The sequence below is a fragment of the Pezoporus wallicus genome, unplaced genomic scaffold (genome assembly GCF_028554395.1).
Source record: "Pezoporus wallicus isolate ANWC-B61680 ecotype Strahan unplaced genomic scaffold, APGP_CSIRO_Pwel_v1 scaffold_13239, whole genome shotgun sequence".
Taxonomy (NCBI): domain Eukaryota; kingdom Metazoa; phylum Chordata; class Aves; order Psittaciformes; family Psittacidae; genus Pezoporus; species Pezoporus wallicus.
In genome coordinates, this window is record NW_026642052.1 from 3,325,076 (window position 1) to 3,345,615 (window position 20,540).

General features: G+C 39.4%; 2 protein-coding genes across 3 annotated transcripts in view; both read right to left on the reverse strand.

The window, feature by feature from the left end:
- Positions 1–7,437: 7,437 nt before the first annotated feature.
- LOC130608621 (uncharacterized) lies at positions 7,438–11,623 on the reverse strand. Its single transcript, XM_057426679.1, has 4 exons — positions 11,414–11,623; positions 10,243–10,572; positions 8,684–8,803; positions 7,438–7,635 (listed from the first exon to the last, which is right to left on the reverse strand). The coding sequence occupies exons 1-4, from the start codon at positions 11,463–11,465 to the stop codon at positions 7,499–7,501; spliced, it is 639 nt and encodes a 212-aa protein (XP_057282662.1). The 5' UTR covers positions 11,466–11,623; the 3' UTR covers positions 7,438–7,498.
- A 4,506-nt stretch (positions 11,624–16,129) lies between these two features.
- Positions 16,130–20,540, reverse strand: part of MAN2B2 (mannosidase alpha class 2B member 2) — a 34,918-nt gene continuing 30,507 nt past the window's right edge. For both annotated transcript variants that reach the window (XM_057426677.1, XM_057426678.1), the window contains exons 13-19: positions 20,023–20,275; positions 19,808–19,918; positions 19,505–19,697; positions 18,683–18,841; positions 18,219–18,331; positions 17,255–17,372; positions 16,130–16,365 (exon numbers count right to left, since the gene is read on the reverse strand). In XM_057426677.1, the coding sequence (XP_057282660.1) occupies positions 16,271–16,365; positions 17,255–17,372; positions 18,219–18,331; positions 18,683–18,841; positions 19,505–19,697; positions 19,808–19,918; positions 20,023–20,275 (1,042 nt within the window). In that variant the 3' untranslated portion in view covers positions 16,130–16,270. The remainder of the gene's footprint in view (positions 16,366–17,254; positions 17,373–18,218; positions 18,332–18,682; positions 18,842–19,504; positions 19,698–19,807; positions 19,919–20,022; positions 20,276–20,540) is intronic.

A 20,540-nucleotide genomic window follows, 5' to 3' on the forward strand; every position in this document is an offset into this window, starting at 1 on the left:
TTTAGTCTGCAAATAATAGTGGACTAAATAAATAGTGCTGAGCTTACTCCCTCTCTACCTTACCCTTTCTATACCTCTCCACCTCTGTGAAGTTGAATACTTCCTCTGAGAAAGTTATGAAGTAACTTTGATAGGCATAGAATAAGGCTGTATAAGATGTTGCCAAGCCTTGGCAACTGGCTCTGCTTTGGAAAAAGGACAAGGAATTAATTGCTATCACATCCCATCAGCCAACAAAATCCACCAGTGCCCAGCACCAGACCACAGCACCTTAGCTAATGCCTTGTTACTGGAATGTAGGAGTTATCAGAATCCTTCCTCTCATCTCAGTATTTTGTATTATGTAGAAAATGAGAAGCATTTATACATGTGCATCTGTCCTTCTTTTGGTCAGAGGAATTGGCTAGTGCCCCTTTGATCTGTGGATTCGTTTGTCAGTCATATGTGCTGATTCCTGTTTGCAAAGTACTGAGACAAGACCACTTAGTAAAAATAAGATAACAAAAACCTCTTTACAGCCACCCTCATTGTAACTCCCCAGCATGAGCATGAGCCAGAAATAAATTCTGATAATCTTATAGATTTACTCTCTAGTTTATTTCTGCTGTTAACTATAAAGAATGTGGCAATATACCTAGATCCGGAGTCTGATGCTGAAATAGATGCAGCACACAAAATGGCATTTAGGTTTGAAAGCCCAGTTCATCCAGGCAGAATAAAACCAACATAGCATCCTCTTTAGGTTAGTGGAAACACAGACCCTGTGAACCCCATGATACACTTCAATTTCCCCTTAGGTGGTATTGTTCCTTAAATTTGAGATCAATTTGGAGATTGAGGTCCTTAAGAGAGAAGTAGGTAAAAATATTGTAGCTCAGACAAAGTATTGATTTCAACTTTCATTTCTCAAGCAGTGCTAGGAACTAGGCAAGGATTACACTTCAAACAAAACCCATGCTGTTTGCATAGATCAGACTTTCTCCTTGGACATAGCCTGTATCCAGAGTTACACTTGCCTAACAGGAGTGCTTTTAATGTTCTTAACTAGCTGCATGAAGACAATCTTAAGTCAATTTAATGTTGGGCTGGAGCTTTTGGGGTTTTGAGAATAGCATCAGTTCTGCAGTGGTTCTTGATGTCAGCAGTATAGAGAAAATACTTCAGATAAAATCTGGTTTCAAACAAATTTTAGTCAACCAATTTTAACATCTGTGGTGGTTTTGCCTGGGGTAGAGTTAATTTTCTATGTAGTAGCTAGTATGGGGCTGTGTTTTGGGAATAGTGTTTGTAATTCAGGGATGTTTTAGTTACTGCTGAGCAGTGCTTACACAGAGGTGAGGCCTTTTCTGCTCTTCACACCACCCCACCAGTGAGCAGCCTGGGGATACACAAGGAGCTGGGAGGGGACACAGCCAGGAGAGCTGACCCCAGCTGACCCAAGGGATATCCCACACCCTATGGTGTCATGCTCAGCATATAAAACTGGTGAAGGAAGAAGAAGGAAGGGGGATGTTTGGAGTGATGGTGTTTGTCTTCACAAGTAACTGCTACACATGATGGAGTCCTGCGTGCCTGGAGATGGCTGAACACCTGCCTGACCATGGGAAGGGGGGAATGAATTCCCTGTTCTGCTTTGCTTGTGCACAGCTTTTGCTTTAGGTGTTAAACTGCGTTTACCTCAATCCATGATGAGTTTTCTCACTTTTACCCTTCTGATTCTCTCCGCCACCCTTCCAGTGAGCCAGTGGCTGTGCGGGGCTCAGTTACTGGCTGGGGTTAAACCACAACAACGTCATTGCTGTTCTGACAGCACTGTTACCAGGTACAAGAACATTAGTCATAGTATCACACACAAACATGACTATGTTGGTTGGGGTGCCTCATCATCCTGCCTGCTACTGCAGATCCTTGGTGTAACGGAGCCAGGAATACCTGCTCCATACTCTTCTTCCACAGATACTATGAGAGAGAAGTACATTGGTGAGACATTAGAAGCATGGCAGAATGCGTAGAGGCTTTAGAATACACTGTGCCAGTCTTGCTCTTAAATTAGGATGTGTTAGCCTGCGCTTAACACAGGACTTTGAACCTCAAATTAAACCAGAATGCAACCACCAGTTTGCAGCAGCCTGGTCAGGAGGGAATAATCACCAAAACTGGCTAAAAGCAAAGGCCCAGGGTTCTCTTCAAGGTCTGTAATTAGGGAGGTGGGCTTCCTTATAGACTGAACAGATGCACAGTTAATATTTGAGAACATACTGGACACTAGAAAAAGTCCTGAGATTAATTACAGAGCTCTTTTTTGTTATAAAGCTATCAAAACAACCATGAAGAAATAAAAACAGAAGAGTGTGTTGCTTCCCAAGTGGTACAGAAGCAGAGAAGATAACACATGTGATGCATAGGTGTCAAACTATTACTGATGAGTAGGACAACCAGCGGGAGCTCTGAAAATACTCTGCTGGCTCATAGCCACTGTCAGTCACAGCTAAAAATAGGTCCTGATAAATTTGGTGTCATTTTCAGCTGTCAGATGTTGGAAATGACTATGTTACGTACAAAATATGAGCAGCTGTTAATAAGGCAGCATTCTTTGCTAGTAGGAACCACATTTAATCAGCAATTTCTAATAGTGTTTAATGAAAATATGATTTGGAGACTATTAAATTGTGGTTTAGTGGCAATCTCTTAATTTAGTGGTTGCCTTTAACAATTCCCTGAATACTGTGCATCTCCTGATTGTGATTAGAGACGTAACCAGCAATATATAGACAGACCAAAATTTACTGCATGCACTTACAGCTCTGGAGGTGTAACTAAAAGCTTCCTTGACCAAGGAACCTGGCCCGAAGGTCACCATTCCTTTTACTGGTTACAACTTTCTTGTGTTGGGGACAAAGATACAGGGTCTGTGGAAATCCACAATCCTGTTTGTAAGCCTCAAAGGAATATGGCACATGACAGTGTTTCACCACACAGTAAAGAAAACAAGTCTGTAATAACATTTCAGGGCAAAAATCACCAAGATTTTAAAGTGACTGAACTTCAAAAGGAAGAAAAGAAAATCCTCTTGGTTTATCCAACCTACGTGTAAGTACCATGAGATGTACTGTAACAAATAGTCTGTAACAAATATTTTCTCTCATTCGAGGTATAGTCACAGTGCAGTGATTACAGCGTATTTCTGACAGCAGAATATTCACTGCAGAACAGCATCCAGGGGAGGTCACAGAACCACCCAGGAAAGAGGATTCACGCCAAGGAGTGAGCCACTTCTGAGCTACAGTAGTTGTGAACTGCAGCTGCTATAGCGTAGAGAGAACCAGACCACAAGCCATGCTGTATGGCCACAAAGACCTCATTACAGGATATTGAGCAGCAAGCCAGTCACACCTTTAGACTACACAAACTGTTTTTAAGGGCTCCAGGAAAGCCAATCTGCATCTACTGCCCTGCTACAAGCTGTAACAAACCTCGTGCGCAGTGAGGTTGTTTCTCCTTGTGTTGCTGGGAACATGCTTAACTTCCAGCAAAGCTCTGCAAAGTTAAACAGAAGACAAAATACCTCTGGTACATAAATACATTCACACTGCAGATACCTGTTCTGAGTACTCAGCAGTGCTTGGACAACTGCCGTTAGCTTTGCTGTCAATACTGCTCACCTTGGAAGCCAGCTTTCCCTTACTTTCCAGGTTTGATTTTTCATCAGTAATTTTTTGGTTTTGAAGTTTTGAAGCTGGCAAAAGTGAAACAAGTGTTAATGCTCCAGTCTCCTCCAAGCAGCCCTCCTCCACCAGATAGGCAATAATTATACATAAATATAGAGAGCTCCATTTAAACCTAGCATTTCACTGTGCATAGTAGACTATTTTCTCTGGAAGATTTTTCCTCATATGTGAATAAAGTACCACTAACAGTCCTTTTCCACAGGAATATAAACCATTCTGGCATACCACTCTGGCTATGAGATTGTCAGCACTGATGATATTTTCATCCTATGTGATCTATCTGGTCAAATGATTACCACCATATGCACTTTTATTTTACCTTCTGCTATTTCTACATGGGCTGCCTGAAGAAATGCTTCTGTCGGAGAATGTTCAGTCCAGAAGATTTTTCAAACTATGGCAGCACATCTTCTATTTCCAGATACAGGGGGAAGAATTGAAGCTGATCTTCTAAAATAACATGCCCTCCAAATTCACAGGCTCCTCACAGCATTTTGTCAGTGACAAAACATTCAGAGACTACTTGGAACCAATCTTTTTTCTTGCATCCTGTCCTGCCGACATGCTTCTGACAGGGAACTCACAGAATCCATCCTTCAGCAGAAAATTATCATAGTTTTCAGTTTTACAGCTTTTTAGCCATATTTTTTAATGTCCTTTTAGTTCTGAATGTCAAAGTAGACGGCGAGTCTGTGTCTCATTCTGGACTTTTCAACTGCCCTAGTTTGTGGGATTTGCTCATCAGCTACACAGGATACAACAGTTGCAGTGGATTTCTCATCTTTTCCTCTTTATTCATTGCAAGAAAGAACCAAGTTATTCATAAAGGATAGACACAGACTTAAAAAAGCAAAGAAACTTCCATCAAAATAATTTTTACTCAGTCTATTTAAAATGACCTTTTACTCAAGACAAAGCATCTAGTACAGCCCAAGGGAACAGACAGAAACACGGCTCATAGAGTTATCATTTTAGAGGGAAAGAGCATTTCAGTACTAACACTGAAAGGCAAATTCTTCCTATGTTTGGATTCAATTCTCTTGGTTAATTAGGTACCAGGCACAAAGTACTCACTTAGAATACCAAAGACGTCAAGTTTCAGTGTAAACCCAGTTCTATGAAATCTGAAATTTCAAAGGTTTTTTATTCCCTTTAACATTTAACTCCAATATTTCCAAAAAGCTTTATCACACTGCTCCTTCTGGAGGGATGCTCTTTTTATGCAGTAAACTAGTACACTGCAGTGGTACTCAGATGTTATTCTGCATTGTGCAAAAGTCATCTTGTTTTCATTTCCTAAGCACGTGTAGGATTTGGGATCTTCAGGTAAGTTCTTTAGCAAAAGCTAAGAATTAAAGATCTGCCTTAAAGGTCCACAAAGATCTGTGCTCGTTGACATAAAATCAAATTTACAAGCTAACATGGCATAAAACAATAAAAACCCGTAAGTCATGAAGTGGTAGCTTTTCGTCATCAAAAGTTATACTTTGCTATGGGGATTTACTGTCTCTGTTTCAAGGAACTAGGCTCAGACCAGAGGTACTGCTGCCTGAACATCAAACAGGGGGCATGGTAGGTACGGCCAATTAATCTGGATCATGCTTCCGTGCATTTTTGCACAACCAGAGCTTCTCAGGAGTGTGCTTTTTATGTGTTTGAATAAGCTGGAAGTTTGCATTAATGCTACAGCAGTGCTTAGGTTTGGGCTGGAACCTGCAGAATTTAGCAACAAAAAAATCACCAATTGCTCCAAGGATTCCCTTAAGTGCCAAATACTCCTGGAGCTGGCAGAACTGTCTGGGAAACATGCAGTGAGCATCTCAACTCAGGAAACATAGGATGACTTTCCAGAGAGACAGAGAAGTGCTATATAATAAAAGCACAGCCACAGCAGCCAGCTTTGCCATGGGGATGTTCACTCTCAGGTTAAGCTAAATTAAGATACCTGGAGCTATGTGCTGTCATCTGACCTAATTGCTCAGCATTGTTATGATGTATGATACAGGTGAGAATAAAATCCATGCCTTGATTCAAGTTCTGTGAATCAAGATTGCCTTTGCAACCCCAAGTATTGGAAAAAAACAGAACATAAATCGAGTGAGGACTGTAAATGGCCTTGCAAAGGTGTACACAACCTTCACGTTTGCTGTTCTGGAAATGGTGCCCAAACCTACTCAGAATGTACAGTGAATTTCCAAGCTTAAAGAGAAAAAGTGTAAGCAATATAAAAAACTAATGTGAACTTTTCAGATGATTACTTAAGCACAGACAGGAAAAAGTACCCTTAAATTAAATCAGTCATGTTCTGCAACACAACTGAAAGGCAATGAGTACAGCTCCAGAGGCACCATAATATGTGCTCATCACTATTGGCTTAATTTATCTGAAATATAGTGTGCATGCACATTGTATGTACTGGCTTTACTAATCTACTGGATGCCTTGAATGATTTATAAGATCCAATTATACTTTAGCATTTAAAATGATACCACTGAAATCACTGCTTCTGCTTTTATTCAAGTAGCAAAAAAAGATCCTGTTATGTGAAAGAAAATGCCAAATTTATATCATGACATGTCTCTGTGGCTAGCAGCTGCTAATTACAAAGCAGCACGAGACCTTTTATAGTTGTATTTACACATCCTGTGGATGAGTCTGGTTGTCCATACAAACCCTGAGCATTTAAAGGCTACTAATGAACTCTTCACTGCACCCCCTCTGATGCTTGTTTCTCATTCTCAGCCTTGTTTTCTCACATAGTCATTAAATATTAACAAGTAGAAGAGTTATCCATTTATAGCCAGTAATTAGAATACTCTATTACCATGACCAGACCACCTCATGCCTTGTATTTTTGAAATTTTCTAATATGCTGTCTCCTGTAAAAGCTAGGAGCTCTGAAGAAGCTCCCTCTGAGCTTCAGTGGGAATCCACATATAATGGGGAATGAATTTTCCCAGCTATACATTTTCTTTTTCTAGAATGATGACTGTTGCACAATAAAAGACAGATATTACTGGTTTACTACTTGCATCCTGATGTTTTCTCTCACCATGATTTCAATACCAACATGACCAAATCAAGACCAAAGCCATGTTTTCTAACAGGAGAATTCAGGAATCTGTAAACTCAGTTGCAGTTGTGACCATGGGCTTTAGCATTTTACATCGCCTCTGCGTGGCTTGTTCAAGCCTGTCCAGCTGACTGTGATGGAAGTTGTGCCTACCTGTGCAAGAGTTAACTTAGGGCTTCTTTCACTTGCCCACTTAATGTTTTAATGTAATTAAGAGATGAGAAACTGCCTGGATAAAGAAGCTTGCCTGAAATATGCTACCGGCTCTTAGAAAGTGTCTGCTGTAACAGTCCTATGAGCTAAAGCAAGTCCAAGCCCTTTGAGCTTGGTAAACAATTGTATGGAAAGAGACTTTACTGCCCTTTTTAACTTTTTCTCTACTTCTTTCATACAGTCTCTATATTGATATTCTTCATTTTTTCTGCCCTCTTCTGCAGACCGTTTTAGAGCGTCACTAAATTTAATAACAGAATCCAGTACTTTCCTACAACACAAATAATCTTTCTTTCTCTTTCTGAGTGTTGTCACTGTCAAGATTGTTTTTTCTTAAAAAAATACAAAAAGAAAAATAAGGCTTTTTTTTCATGTGTAGCAAGATGCCCCCCCAGGAAGAGCAGCTTGATGTGTTCTTCCTGTTCAGGGCACTCCCACTCCCCAGTTGCCTCATTTTGGAAGTCCTCTCATGGTGAGAGTCTTTTTATAAACCACTTACCCATTCAGCCGAGTTTTCCTCAGCTGCTCCACTTGTGGATTCACTTCTCCCCTGAACTTCTGCAGCCTCGAGCATTCCCTCCCCCTGATGCCCTCCTGTTGGCACAGGAAGCAGTGCAGAACCTTAGCAAAAAAACAAGTTACAGTCACTGCTTACTTACTGTCCATTTCCAGAGTCACACTGGAAATACCAGAGCTCTGCAAATGAAGAGTGCAGAGCTCCTATATAACTTAGTCTTGATGACAGGCACTAGAGGGGTATTCAGCTTGCAAGTGGAATAGAATACCTTCAGGTTTCTGAATACCCTTTATGCCATGGAGAGCTGGTCAACAGAGTTTGTGTCATAACTAGAGAACTGAGGAGCTCACCCTTAAGTAGACACAGGTCAGTTCATACAGTCACCTGTGTCAATCCAGTGACTGAAATAGGAACTTAGGACTTCACTCACCTAAATCCCCTCTCCCTGGTTTGTTAACTTGCAAGTTAAACCTCAAACCGCAGGTATTGTTCCTACATCCTTGACAGCTCACAATCTGAGTGAGCCTCATACTGCAACTGTAATACTCATGCTACAGTTACTTAGGAGGCTGCCTTAGGTTTTATGACACTGATCTGCACTCACTGCCAGCAGATGCCCTACTTGTCCTCTAACCATCCAATTTGCTGTTTTTTCTTGTGACTTCTTCCATCTTCATTTCTTTTTTTTTAATAATAATTAGTTAAAAAAAAAAAATACAGCTTAAACCAGAACAGCTCAGACCCCAAGGCTGGTTCTTTCAGATGTCATTTCCAGGTGTCACTACCAGGAGTAAGACCATAATGCAAAGCTAAGTTCTGGCTTCTCACTTTTTCAGTCTGCTCTCATAGTCTGAAACTATCAGAATTGATATCTCTCAATACCCTAAGTAAGTCAAGATCTTCAGTCTAAGTCTGGAAAGATAAATAACAGAGGCAAGTGGCTTCAAGAACGCTCACTTGAATTATAACCCAATCTCTCCTCTCAGTTTGAGCGGTCCCTAGCAGATCAGGACCAGGTAAGCAAAAGTTATACACTGAAATTCCTCATCCTTAGGAGCACCTAAGTGATGCCTCTCAGGTGCTACTGTCCAGCCATCTCAGAACAAACATCTAACTTAGAGAGTTTGTGTTAATGGAAATATTGTCACTCACTGGGAAGTTTTGAGCGCTGTTTCTGTTTCTTTCTGTAGCAAAGACTCAAGCTTGCTGGTGCCACTAAGAAAGGAATGATGGCGCATATTGCCAAATCTCTCTTGTTCAATGAGTGAGCCTCTGTAACAATATATTTTAAATAAAGTTACGTACTGTTCAAAGAAACAATAGAAAAACACTGGGGGGGTGGTGGGGAAAATTAAAACTGACTTCAGCAGAGAATCAGTTAACCCTCCCACCCAAGTGCAAGGTTACTTACACTTTCCCGTTCCTGAGGGATGCATGCCTGATGAACAATAATATCGAATCCTCTTTTAGCTCCTTCAGTTTGACGATTTCCCCCCCTTCGGTGTCTCATGTGAGTCTCTTTTGCTTGTACTTTAAGGCTATTGCTACCAGACCAGGTAAGAGATGTGTCTGGCGTCAGCTCACCCAACTCGTTTTAAGATTAACTCTTTTAGCAGCCTTTTACATTCATTTCCCACCATTTTGAACACTACATTCATTTTCTATCACTGACGTTTTCTAAGTCTTTGATAATTTTTGTGCCTCTCTTTGGACTACCAGTTGCCCAATAGCATAGTGTCCAAAACTGGACTGTGCTGGATGAACGGAAAGTTTGCTTCCCATGACTTGATCAGTCAATATATGAGTGATGTTTGGTAATATTAAAGGTCTAGTCAGAGACCTTTAACATTATCAAAGCCCCCTAGTCTTTCTCTACTGTTGAGAAGTAGAATGAGAGGTAGAGATTAGCATCTTCACAGTGTCTTGAGATAGTTGTATAACAGACACAACAGGTAAACTTTGTCTATGTATGCCACATTCTCGGCATAATTTAAGGTGAAACATACCTCACTCCTATTGCTGAAAATTTAATTGTGTGTGAATACTTATTGAATTAATGCTTTTCAACGCTTAATTCAGAACTGGGACCTTAAATAGCTCTCTCGTGACGATTAGCAAATGACTATAATAAGGTAAGGAGACACGGCCTATACAGAACATTTTATCACAACATCTTTGTGGACACAAATCCTTATTAATATGGAGCACATACTGCTCTATCTTCCATATTAATTTACTAAGAACTTCTAATAAAAAGATAAAATGGTTAGTAAAGGGTACATATTGCTTAACAGAGTAACAGTGTAATTGCTTCAGCCACTCCTTACCACAAGGCAGATGCATGAACTGTGTCAGTTATGTCTCAGCTTAACTACCTAGCCTCACAAATCCCTTATGAGAAGGAACTGTGTTTGGGTTGTCTGTGAAATACATAGCAGATGCACAGTATTTTGTAAACCTTAACTAATAATTCCTGTTAGCAAACTGTTCTAGAAGAAAACAAACACTGCACTGGGTGTATTAAGGCAGAGAGCTTAAGTCAATTGTCAGTAAAAGCCGTTCATGTCTCTTCTGTGTTTGTTTTATTCATTCCAAGACCCACAGCGCTGAGAGAGAGATGTGAGGGAGGGAAGAAGTGTATAAAATAGTTGAAAATGAAGAATCTTTACGATGATAAGCTAAATGGCACACTTAGGTTCTTGGTAGCTTACCTTTCTCTTCAACAATCACTGTTGTCCCATTTCCACATACTTTCTTACAGAAAGGTATTTTAATAATTATCTCACAGTAGTAAAATCCAGTGTTATTTATATTGGCAGAGTTTATCACCAGCACATCCTTGCTGTCACTGGTGTCATTGTATACATACAGAAGTTTTGATGATATAGTTGTGGTGATGTTCTCTTTATTAAGAAGATACCAGCTTACTCTGTATCTCACAACAGATTTTTCCCAAATACAGGCGATTTCAGTGTAGTCTCCAATTGATAGACGCATTTTTGTTGGTGTTTGGATGACTGTTATATTACTGGGACCTGTAGCTAGCAGAGGAATATACATAGATTTAAAGCAGCCAAGAGGAAGCATTACAGCTCTAATATCTACAATCACAGGATTGAAAATATTGTTAATACTGTAAAATCATCATGAGATTAATTTTTCAGTTTACTTACTAGCCACTTCTCCCTTGAGCAATGGCAATTACTTTGTGGCTAAAGGGAAACTTTTAATCTGGTGTGTTAAAGCCCTTCATCATTGTGTGCAACAAATGAAGATCTTCTGTGTACTCACTGATGTACTACATGGTCCTCAAATGGCATCTAATACATTTTAGTCTTGTGACTTCAGTGTCTTTCTGGAAAATAGCACTGAAAAAAAGCTTTTGCCCTTGTTTAATCTCTTAATCTTTCCCTCTCTTTCCTTCTGTTTTTTAATTTATACTGAACACCTTCAGTATTAACCAGTGCAATCTGTATTGAATAAGGAACATGAAACCTTATCTGCTTTGTATTTCAGTAGATACATGACCCAGAACTAAACCTCCTTAACATTTTCAAATTCTACATTCAGTGTTTTCCACAATAAATATTCAAGTCTAAAGGTCTAAAAAAAAGAGTGCTTGCCTTCTTAACCTAAGATCGTTTTGGGTGTCAAATTTGTTTCTCTACACTTTTTCTATAACAATCTCTTTATGAAAATGCTTTTTTATTCCCCACACATCTTAATTTTGATTTCAGCATTACAAAAATATAGCTAACATTCTCCTCATCTTGCACACAAGTCTATTTGAGGTGGATATACTGGAGAAAATATGCGTTTTTAAACCCAGCTCAAGGATTACAGGTGGCAAACTATAAACAAAACAAAATAAAGAGCACTTACCTAAGCAGCCAAAACACATTGTTAAAAGAAGTTTCACTGAAATTATGATCATCACACAGGATTATTAGCATTTGCATCAGGGTGTCTTTGTTGAAGATCAGCAAAACAACAAATGAAAGCCTCTCAGATTCGTAGCTTAACTTCCTCTTCCCTCATGTGGTGAGGGCAATAGAAACCTAAATGCAACCCAGATTTTCCCTCTACTCTTTGAAACTGTCACCACAGAGTGGTCTGTTTTAGAGCCCATTCATTCTGTCTGAAATCAGAACAGCTCTTTTTTAAATTTTAAATTGTTTCCTAACTGGCTATCTTTCAGCACTAGATTAGCCTCTCTGCTGACAGGACATAGAAAACTGCTTTTCCATACTCGCAGTGGTCTCATGTGAGATATTGCACTTCTGCAATCCTTCATTTAAAGGTGTTTTATGAAGATGAGTCTTGTTTAGGTACTATGTACATGTTTTCAACAGCCTCTTCCAGCCAACCTGATGACTCTTATCCAAAGCAAAAGAGACAGTGATTATACTTAGGTTACACTGATGTCAAATATTAATCCTATCATCTCTCCTTATCACACCTTTCATCTTGCTGAAATCTTGCCTAAACTCTTCCCTCCCATGAAAAATACTTTGCTACTTTTGCCTTAACAGCAGCATAGCCCCACTGACAGGAGCAATGGTGGAAGGCTGAGTTTGAAGTGCTTGAGTGAAGACCACAAAGTGGTCCCAACATCCTGCAACATCAGTGGGAGACAATGCAGAACACTACACTCTGTATGCAGTGCATCCCACTGTTACCTCTGTGTGTGCAGCTGTATTAATGCAATACCAGTGCAATAGGATCATAGAATAGTTTGGGTTGGAAAGGACCTTAAGATCATCTACATCCAACCCCCCCAGCCATAGGCAGGGATGCTTCACACTAGACCACATCACCCAGGCTCTGTCCAGCCTGACTTTGAACACTGTCAGGGGTGGAGTATTTACCATTTCCCTGGGCAACCCATTCCAGTGCCTCACCACCCTCACAGTAAAGAACTTCTTCCTTATATCTAACCTGAACTTCCCTTGTTTAAGTTTGAATCTGTTTCCCCTTGTCTTCTCACTACAGTCCCTGGTGAACAGTCCCTCTCTGGCATCCTTCTAGGCCTTCTTCAGATACTGAAGGGTATATTAACTAAGGCTTGTTTCAGGAAGATGATAAGCATGGGTTAAATAAAATGATCTACAGTTATGTCATCAAGTTAAAGGCCACGTTGAAACTTATTTGCCTTCAATTATTAAAGAAAAAAAAATTACAATTATAGATAACTGTATGCTGCTCAATGTTCTCCAATACTGATATTTTGCTTTAACCCAGAATCAATTACATTGCCTGGTGAGAGAAGTGGAAGATAAAACATTGCTTCCATTTTCTCAACTTACTTAGGTTTATTCCCTGGTCAGATGTTTCAAATGCCAGGCCAGACAAAACTGTTCCACAAATATGTTCAGTTGGATAACATAAAAATTGCAATGACAGAACTTAAATGATAATTAAAAAGATCAAATAGGACATGCTGAGAACATGAAGCAGTTAAGAACTTGATAAAAATCTGTCAACCACAAGATTATCTACAAGTAACATCAGGTACCAGCACCACTGGGCAGGTGTCTGGAACAGCTGAACTGTAATTTGTAATGAAGACACAGCCACATTTAAAGTCTAAAGCACGGCTCCTTTCCATTTGTCAGCCACAAAAGCGTAATACATCAGCTTACCTGCTCACCAGTATCTACCTTACAGAAGTAGTTTCCAGTTAGATTGCCAAATAAAATGAAAGAAGAGACGATAGCACATATACATGTCAGATTATGCTGTAGGCTATCCCCATTTCTAATGGTACTCAGCTGACTTAGTTATCACCTTTTAGAGTTACTGAGGACATAACAAATACCTTTAAATTCATGTGAACGAAAGGATATATTAAAGCAAATAATATTATACTTAAGGATATCAATCATTTAATTATATTAAATGATTCTGTTAGCATTGACATCCATGTTATCTTCAGTACTACTGATCAAAGATGTAGAACAACGAAATATACATGTTTAAATTCAAGGGTAAAACTAGTTTCTCTTGTATTTAAATATCTACATTAATGCATTTAGTGTTGAGTTACGCAGCTTGCAGCTCCAGCATGCAAAGTATTTTGTCCAGAAACTAGGTGAAGCCTTTTCAGTAGTGCTGATAGCAGCTTATATTTACTCAGAAAGACATTTTGGTTTTAATCCAAATCATCCTGTCAGAGATGAAATGAATTAGCACACAGAAAAATGGGTTGGGAAGAAGGTTTATTTTTAGCTGCTTATTTAGGTTAATTCATTGTACTGTTTTACAACACAACCCCACAAACTCTCATTACAGTAGTACTGAGCGGGTCGAAAAATATGGTGACAAAATTTCTTGAGCCAGCTTTGCTGGTGGGGTAAGTGCATCACCCACATGACTGTGTGGGTCAGGAAAGCATTTACAACAGGAAGATCCTGTTAAGTTTTCTTTTCTTTCTGTAAATTACGAATAGATTTCTAGCAGGAATGCCGTGTTCTTTACAGTTTTGGATGCCTCCAGTGCAATACAAGATTTGATTCTGGCAAATTATTCCCTGGTGGCCAATTGTACTGAAACAACTCCAGGTAAAATACTCTGGTGGTGCTCTCCCCCCCTTTTCTTTTAAATCAGACAGTCTCTACAAAGGGAAGTAGACCCCCCCCCCCCCCCCCCCCCAACAGATAAATCAGCTGATAATGAGGTATTCCTGTTTATATTATCCTGCATACAGAAGGCTTTTGTAGGACTTAACACACTTAACATGGACTAGAAACATACATATCTTACATCTGGGAAAGAAGTGCCCGGAGTCAGCAGCCCCTTTACTGCTTGGCTGGGATTGACCATACAATTGCCCACTGAAGATACAATTCCATTTTTATAACCTACCATGATTGACTTGTTGTCATGACTTCAGTCACAGAAAAATGAATTGTAATCCTACCACTGTGTAACCTTCAGAGTATACACATTGTACTACATGGCATACCCAAGCAGGAAATCAGAAAAGATGTACAAGCAAGGAATATTACTTAGCTGGACACATTTCATTCCCTAATACATGCCCAAAACAAAACAAAAAATAGCTGCCATCTTGCTTTACTGCATTCTAGTTACAGTGCTACACAATTCCCCTTTGGGCTTAAAGTGGCAGGAAAATGGCTTTCACTGCATCAGGGCAGATTAGATTGGCATTATTGCTAAGTATGAAAAATAACCAATAGAAAATATGATACAACCTTTCTTCAACCAATAACTGAATGCACAGTTTCTACAGTGATTTTAATGAGATGCAAACAGTTACCGTACACAGGCTTTCTACACAGAAAAGTTGACCACCAGTGCAGCTCTTCCAGCATAACTATTTCACAAGAGCTATTCTGGGACAGCCCTTTTCACTGTTTCCTTTGTTCCTGAACAGTGTCTCCACACGGAGGAAATCACTGCTGAACAGCCAAAGCAAATGAGAACTATTACCATAGTGAAATGTCATTTCTAAATGATTCTAGAGCTAGAATTATTATCAGTTGATTGAAAAGGCACCTATTCTCTTCTTTTAAACCTATATATTTTCTCTTTCAGCTTAATGTTTCACTGGTCAGAAATACAGTTTTGTACAGTGTTGCACCAAGCGTAATTCATCACTATCACTGCAGTGAAGTGAGTGACTTGATTCTCATTTTGGCTATGTGCATTTTCATGATCAACAAGTGAAATAGAGATGCTCAATGGCACATAAACAGAATCAGATTCTACAGCTCCACCTTGTTTAGAGCTAGAAAGGAAAATAGAAAAATGCAATTTTTCTTTTTGACATAAATACATAGCAGCTATTAGGAAACCCCGCCACTGTCCAAGTTTCCTTCTGCTGCTGCTCGATCAGATCTGCTTAGAGTCTGCACTTATTGCCAGTTTAACCTCTCAACACAGTCCTCCATGATTAATTTCAACTTGATGCTAATAAAACATTTCCTGCTACTACTAGGCACATCCTCTGAGGCTGAGAAGTATGAAAAAGTTCACAGGGTTGTAAGAATGGTGCTTCTGCTTCAGATTATGAATTAGTTACCAGTCATGTGGCAATACATCTTCTGTCAACAGCCTAGCTCCAGTTTACCAAGAACACAACAGTGAACGTCCAGGACCAGGATATTGTAAGCCTTAAAAGGCAGTTTAAATGAACTCAGGGCAAAGGAATACAGACAGGACATTCAACTTCAGTTTACAGCAAGGCAGAAACTTTGCAATTGTGCCCAAAAGACAAAGTAGCTGGAATACAACAGGCATTCTTTCTTGCATGTAGAAACAGAACCCCATTTGGCAGATCACTCTTCTGTGATTTGGAAGTCATCTCCTCTAACAATAAAGAAACTTAAGAGAAGACTTTTGAGATCACCACTAATTAGAAGGACAACTTGAGATTGTAAGACTAATAGGACTTTGACAGTGCTCCACAGTGAAGCATTATGGAAGCAATCACTTTGAAAACCACCCACAGCAAGCATGAAAATGTGCAATATGCTTGCACTGCAACACCAAGGTCATTTTTGCACTGATCAAGTTTCAGAAAAAATGAGCTGTAAATAATTAACCAACAAAAATACCCACAACTCAAGCCAACAGTTTAATTAAATTTAGAGTTTATTCCAAAATGACTATTTCTTTCATTAACAGCAGTAGAATGTTTTGCAAGATCATCATTCCTATCTTGAAACAAAAATTGGAAGCTATTACATACTCACTCTTGAAATGTAATGTTAAACTTTATTGACTCTGAAAGTATACAAAGAAAGTCCTTATTTCCTTTGGGTAAACTGTTACTGTAAAGTTTCCTGAGGTCTCTGTGCTTTTGGAGAATCCTGTAAAGCACAAAAATGTTGGTAATATATTAAAGAAGAATAAAAGTACATAATACTCTATCTCAACAGTTTGAACTCATATCTTCCTTAAAAGCTAGTGTTTGAGCAGGTTCTCTTCCTTAAAGCTGCAAGTAGTATGGAGCCTAAGATGCACCAATTCATAATATTAAAATATACAATCCATCTACTTCTCACACACTGACTCACACAGAAAATGTGAAATGACCCCCCGCCCATCATGCACCTTTATCGTCGTTAAACAGCACATAAGTTCCTAGCTGCAGGTCAAGCAGAGCTCTAAACTCTTACCTAGACCAGCCCCAAACCTCTGTAAGCTTTTTACGGATATGGATATAAGTGACTGTAAGGACAATGTCCAAGCAACCAACTGGAATGAGAAATGAAATGAGGTCACCCACAGCATTTGAGTGCCAGCCCTAACTTGAATCACATCCATGCAGTCCTTTAAGCTGATTACATTGCGGATTTTTAAGTGCAGCTGTCTGTTTTTCTGCAGCACAGGCTTAAGCTTAGATTAACACAACTCATCAGCACCTAACAAAATCAATCTGTGTTACAAGTGTGAGTTCATGAAGTAGCCACTTCTAGCTGGACAAAAATGCCTCCAGAAAGATTTCAAATTTTTTAACACTTGTAGACAAAACAAGCCATCAGAGAAATACAGCAGTCCAGTACTTGCAGGGAATCTTTGCTAAACGCTACTACTTGCAAGTTGTGCCACATACCAGGCCTGTCACATAGAACAACAAAACATTTTTAACCATAGAATCATAGAAAGTCACAATTATTCTAATATTTTTAATTAGACTATCCATCAAGCTTCCACAGTCAATCACAATATGGACACCAAACACCTTACTCTACCTACCTTTGCCGGGGTGTTGTGCAGTTTTCCATTTCCACCGCTTCAAAGTATTTATATCCCAGGTGCCTGTGAGTGATCGCTCTTCCACTACCATCACTGATCCTAATCCCTTTAGCAAAGACTGTGAGCAAAGGAAACACAAGCATTCAAACCACAAGTTATTGACAATAGCACACTCATCAGTACAGTTACACCAGCATAGAACTTTCATCTCTAGTATTGATGTGTTAAGCAGACAAGTAGAAACTGTAGAAATCTGTTAAGTCACGCAACGAAAGAGCAACTACAGAATCACCAGGCTTCAAACGAAGCTGAGGTGCTAAGGGCTTCTTCTGTGTTGTAGCAAAGTTCAGAGCCTACTAATCTCTCCATTCAAGGGCTGAAACTTACAATGCACTTTTTTAAACAAAGAAGAGAATACTACACCTTGTTTCCCATGCTTCTGCCATATTTTAAAATACCCCCTGCCATGTATTATAAAATTATTTACTTCTATATGTAAAATCAAATAAACAAGTGAAAATGCACAGCACATGCTAGAAGTGACCGAAGTTTCAATAACCCACAGATATAACTATAGAGGAAAAAAATGTTTCCTTTAATCCTGTCTATATTTCATTAACTGCAGGTACAACCTGCAATAACTAAAGAAACAGCAAAACGGAATCCCACTCTCTGCACCGGCTAAGGTACTGCAGGAAGTGTTACGCAGCCAGAAGCTCAACAGAACCAGTTCTACCAATATTTATGCAGATCTTCATGCTGGTTCTATGGCAGCTTCATATGAAGTAACGGCTTCTGTGTTGCAAAAATAAGACCTACTTCCCTCCAAGGTTAAACTTATGATAGTATTTTTGTATCCATATTTTGTGGAGTCTCTAGCATACACAGAACTTCATTCCAGAATTAGCTCTCTCTCGAGCAAAACCACCTCTATTGGCATTCTGTCTTAAAAGATTAGATTTACCTTCAGATCCACCATCACAGGTTGAGACAGCACAGGATCCTCTCCAACTTCATACAAGTGCCTAATTCTTAGCAGGACACGACTGAAGTCCACATCACCTTTCTTCTGTCCACCTTTAAGAGAAAAGAAAATGCAAGCATTTTCTTACTCTAAAAATAAACCCAACTTTTAAATATTTTTTAAAGATCTCATAATTTGAATTCAATTCCTATTTTTTGCAATTAGCAAGAGGACTAACAGCAAGAAATACCCAGCTCCCACTGTTGAGAGGAATGGCACTAATAGGCATGATGAACTTATGCAGGAGAAGTACTTTCCTATTTGAGTAGAGAAATCATACAGTCCAATTAACTTTCTCAACAGAGGAACTTAACACTCTGAATAAATAAAAACACCAGCCACAGAAGACAGAAAGAACAGAAAGCTTCTTTGGGTCTACCAGCTACCCTTTTGAAGGCACCTACCCATGCAGATGCTGTGGACCTGCTCCACACGATCAGAGCTGTATCTCCACCCTGGAATGCTCAGAGTCTGGAGATGAAGATTAAGTGGGACAGTTACATGTGAACTGTGGACTGAATTCTGCTGAAGCTGTCTGTGTACCTTTGGTTTATCTCCTCCATCTAAAGAGACAGAAGGCAAATGTCAAACATCCATCATGCACGCAACCTGGCTAGGATACTGTGCGAGACATTTCTGCTTATTCTGCCAAGGCAGATGCAAAGCAGATGCTGTATTTCTCCTCCAAGGCCTTCTGAGATACAGAGCAGAAAGCAGCATGGATTTATCTGCTGGAGAAGTGTATTACAGCTTTCCATAAAGCAGATTTCACTGCAGTTTGAAGTTGCTGTTTCACTACCAGGCTTCAGTTTTAGTTAATAAGTCAAACAAATATTTTTAAAAGAATAACTTAAAAATGGTCATTAAGGACTCAGCATCCAGGAAGCTGATATATGGCACACTAGCTACTATGCTCTAATTCCCCATGCGGACATTTTCTTCTCATTATATGGTTTAAAATTTATTCTCCTCTGAATGTAGAGATAATTACATAACAAGAGGAACATTTCATACACTTGGACAACATCCATGTTTGAAATTAATGCAAAGTAATTAGTGGGCTCTAAATCTGCCTTCTAACTCCTTAACTATTCTGTGATTCTATATACTAACTTTGCCACATAGGAGGCTGGAAGTCTGCATTTATAAACTTAACAGCATAAATCAGAGCAACATAAGCAAGCCATTCAGATGCTAAAGACAGCACAGGAGACAGAATGAGTTACCTGATGATGCTCCAAACATTACTACTGGCTCGTGTTCTAATGCCAGTCCGCTTGTCCAATACAAAATATTGGTGACAGCTTTTGTTCCTAAAATAAGCCACATCACAGGGTGAACCACTGAAGAGTCATTCAAAGTGAGGTTGTAATTCAGGTCCCACTGAAGGTTGTTCCACAGTCTCCTGTGAAGCATCACCTGTATTGGGAAGGTGAATGTCACAACAATAACCAGCCATCATGATCTACTTGTATTATTAGCAGCCATGAAATTATGCTTCCCTAGTAAAAATATGTTTTATATGTTACCTCCACTTGTCCATTTCCTTGGCTTGAGACACCATGAGCTCTTTCTGCAAGAAGCACCAGCCTTGTGGTATCATCTTCAATGTATGCAGCCTGGACCATAGGATAATAGTTCTGAAAACACACAGTAAATCATGCTGTGATAATACTAACCTAGGTAACAGCAATGGAGAACAAAGACAAGACACAACTGACTTCAGATCACACTTTGTGCCTACCCGAGCCACTGTGTTATTCTCGTATGCTTTGAATGGTCTTTTCTGAATCTGATATCCATTGTTGTCAGTGTAGAGTAGTTGCCTGGTGTCCAAATTTGTACTCATTCTTAGAACTGCTTCACGATTGAATTCCAAAGGCCCAACTCTGTATTCTTGCTCTATCCTATGGCAAAGCAACTTCCCATCATAGCCTTCCGGTACTGTATACATCCTGGTATACAGTGCATATATGTAATCCTGAGAAGTAACGTTACTATAAAAATGAGAAGAAAGATATGCAGAGTTTATAAAGTGGAGAACTTGTTCAGTTATGTCAAGACTTGAAAGTCATTCATGATCTGATCCTACACATCCTGATCCTCATGATCAGATCCTACACATGATCTGATCCTACACATCCTGACAACCTTCTAGCCTGTTTTCTATCTATTTCATGTACACGTACAAACATTTTTAATTGAAATCTAATTTTCAAATGTACAGATACTCAACTGGAGTAAGCGATACCCTACAATTTT

Excerpts from the sequence above, each read along its gene's own strand:
- LOC130608621 (XM_057426679.1), bottom strand. The coding sequence starts at position 11,465 with ATGATCATAATTTCAGTGAAACTTCTTTTAACAATGTGTTTTGGCTGC. Across the intron at positions 8,804-10,242 it reads AGTGATTGTTGAAGAGAAAG|AGGCTCACTCATTGAACAAG; the intron begins GTAAGCTACCAA and ends ATATTGTTACAG. Across the intron at positions 7,636-8,683 it reads ACAGCGCTCAAAACTTCCCA|GTTCTGCACTGCTTCCTGTG; the intron begins GTGAGTGACAAT and ends TTTTTTGCTAAG.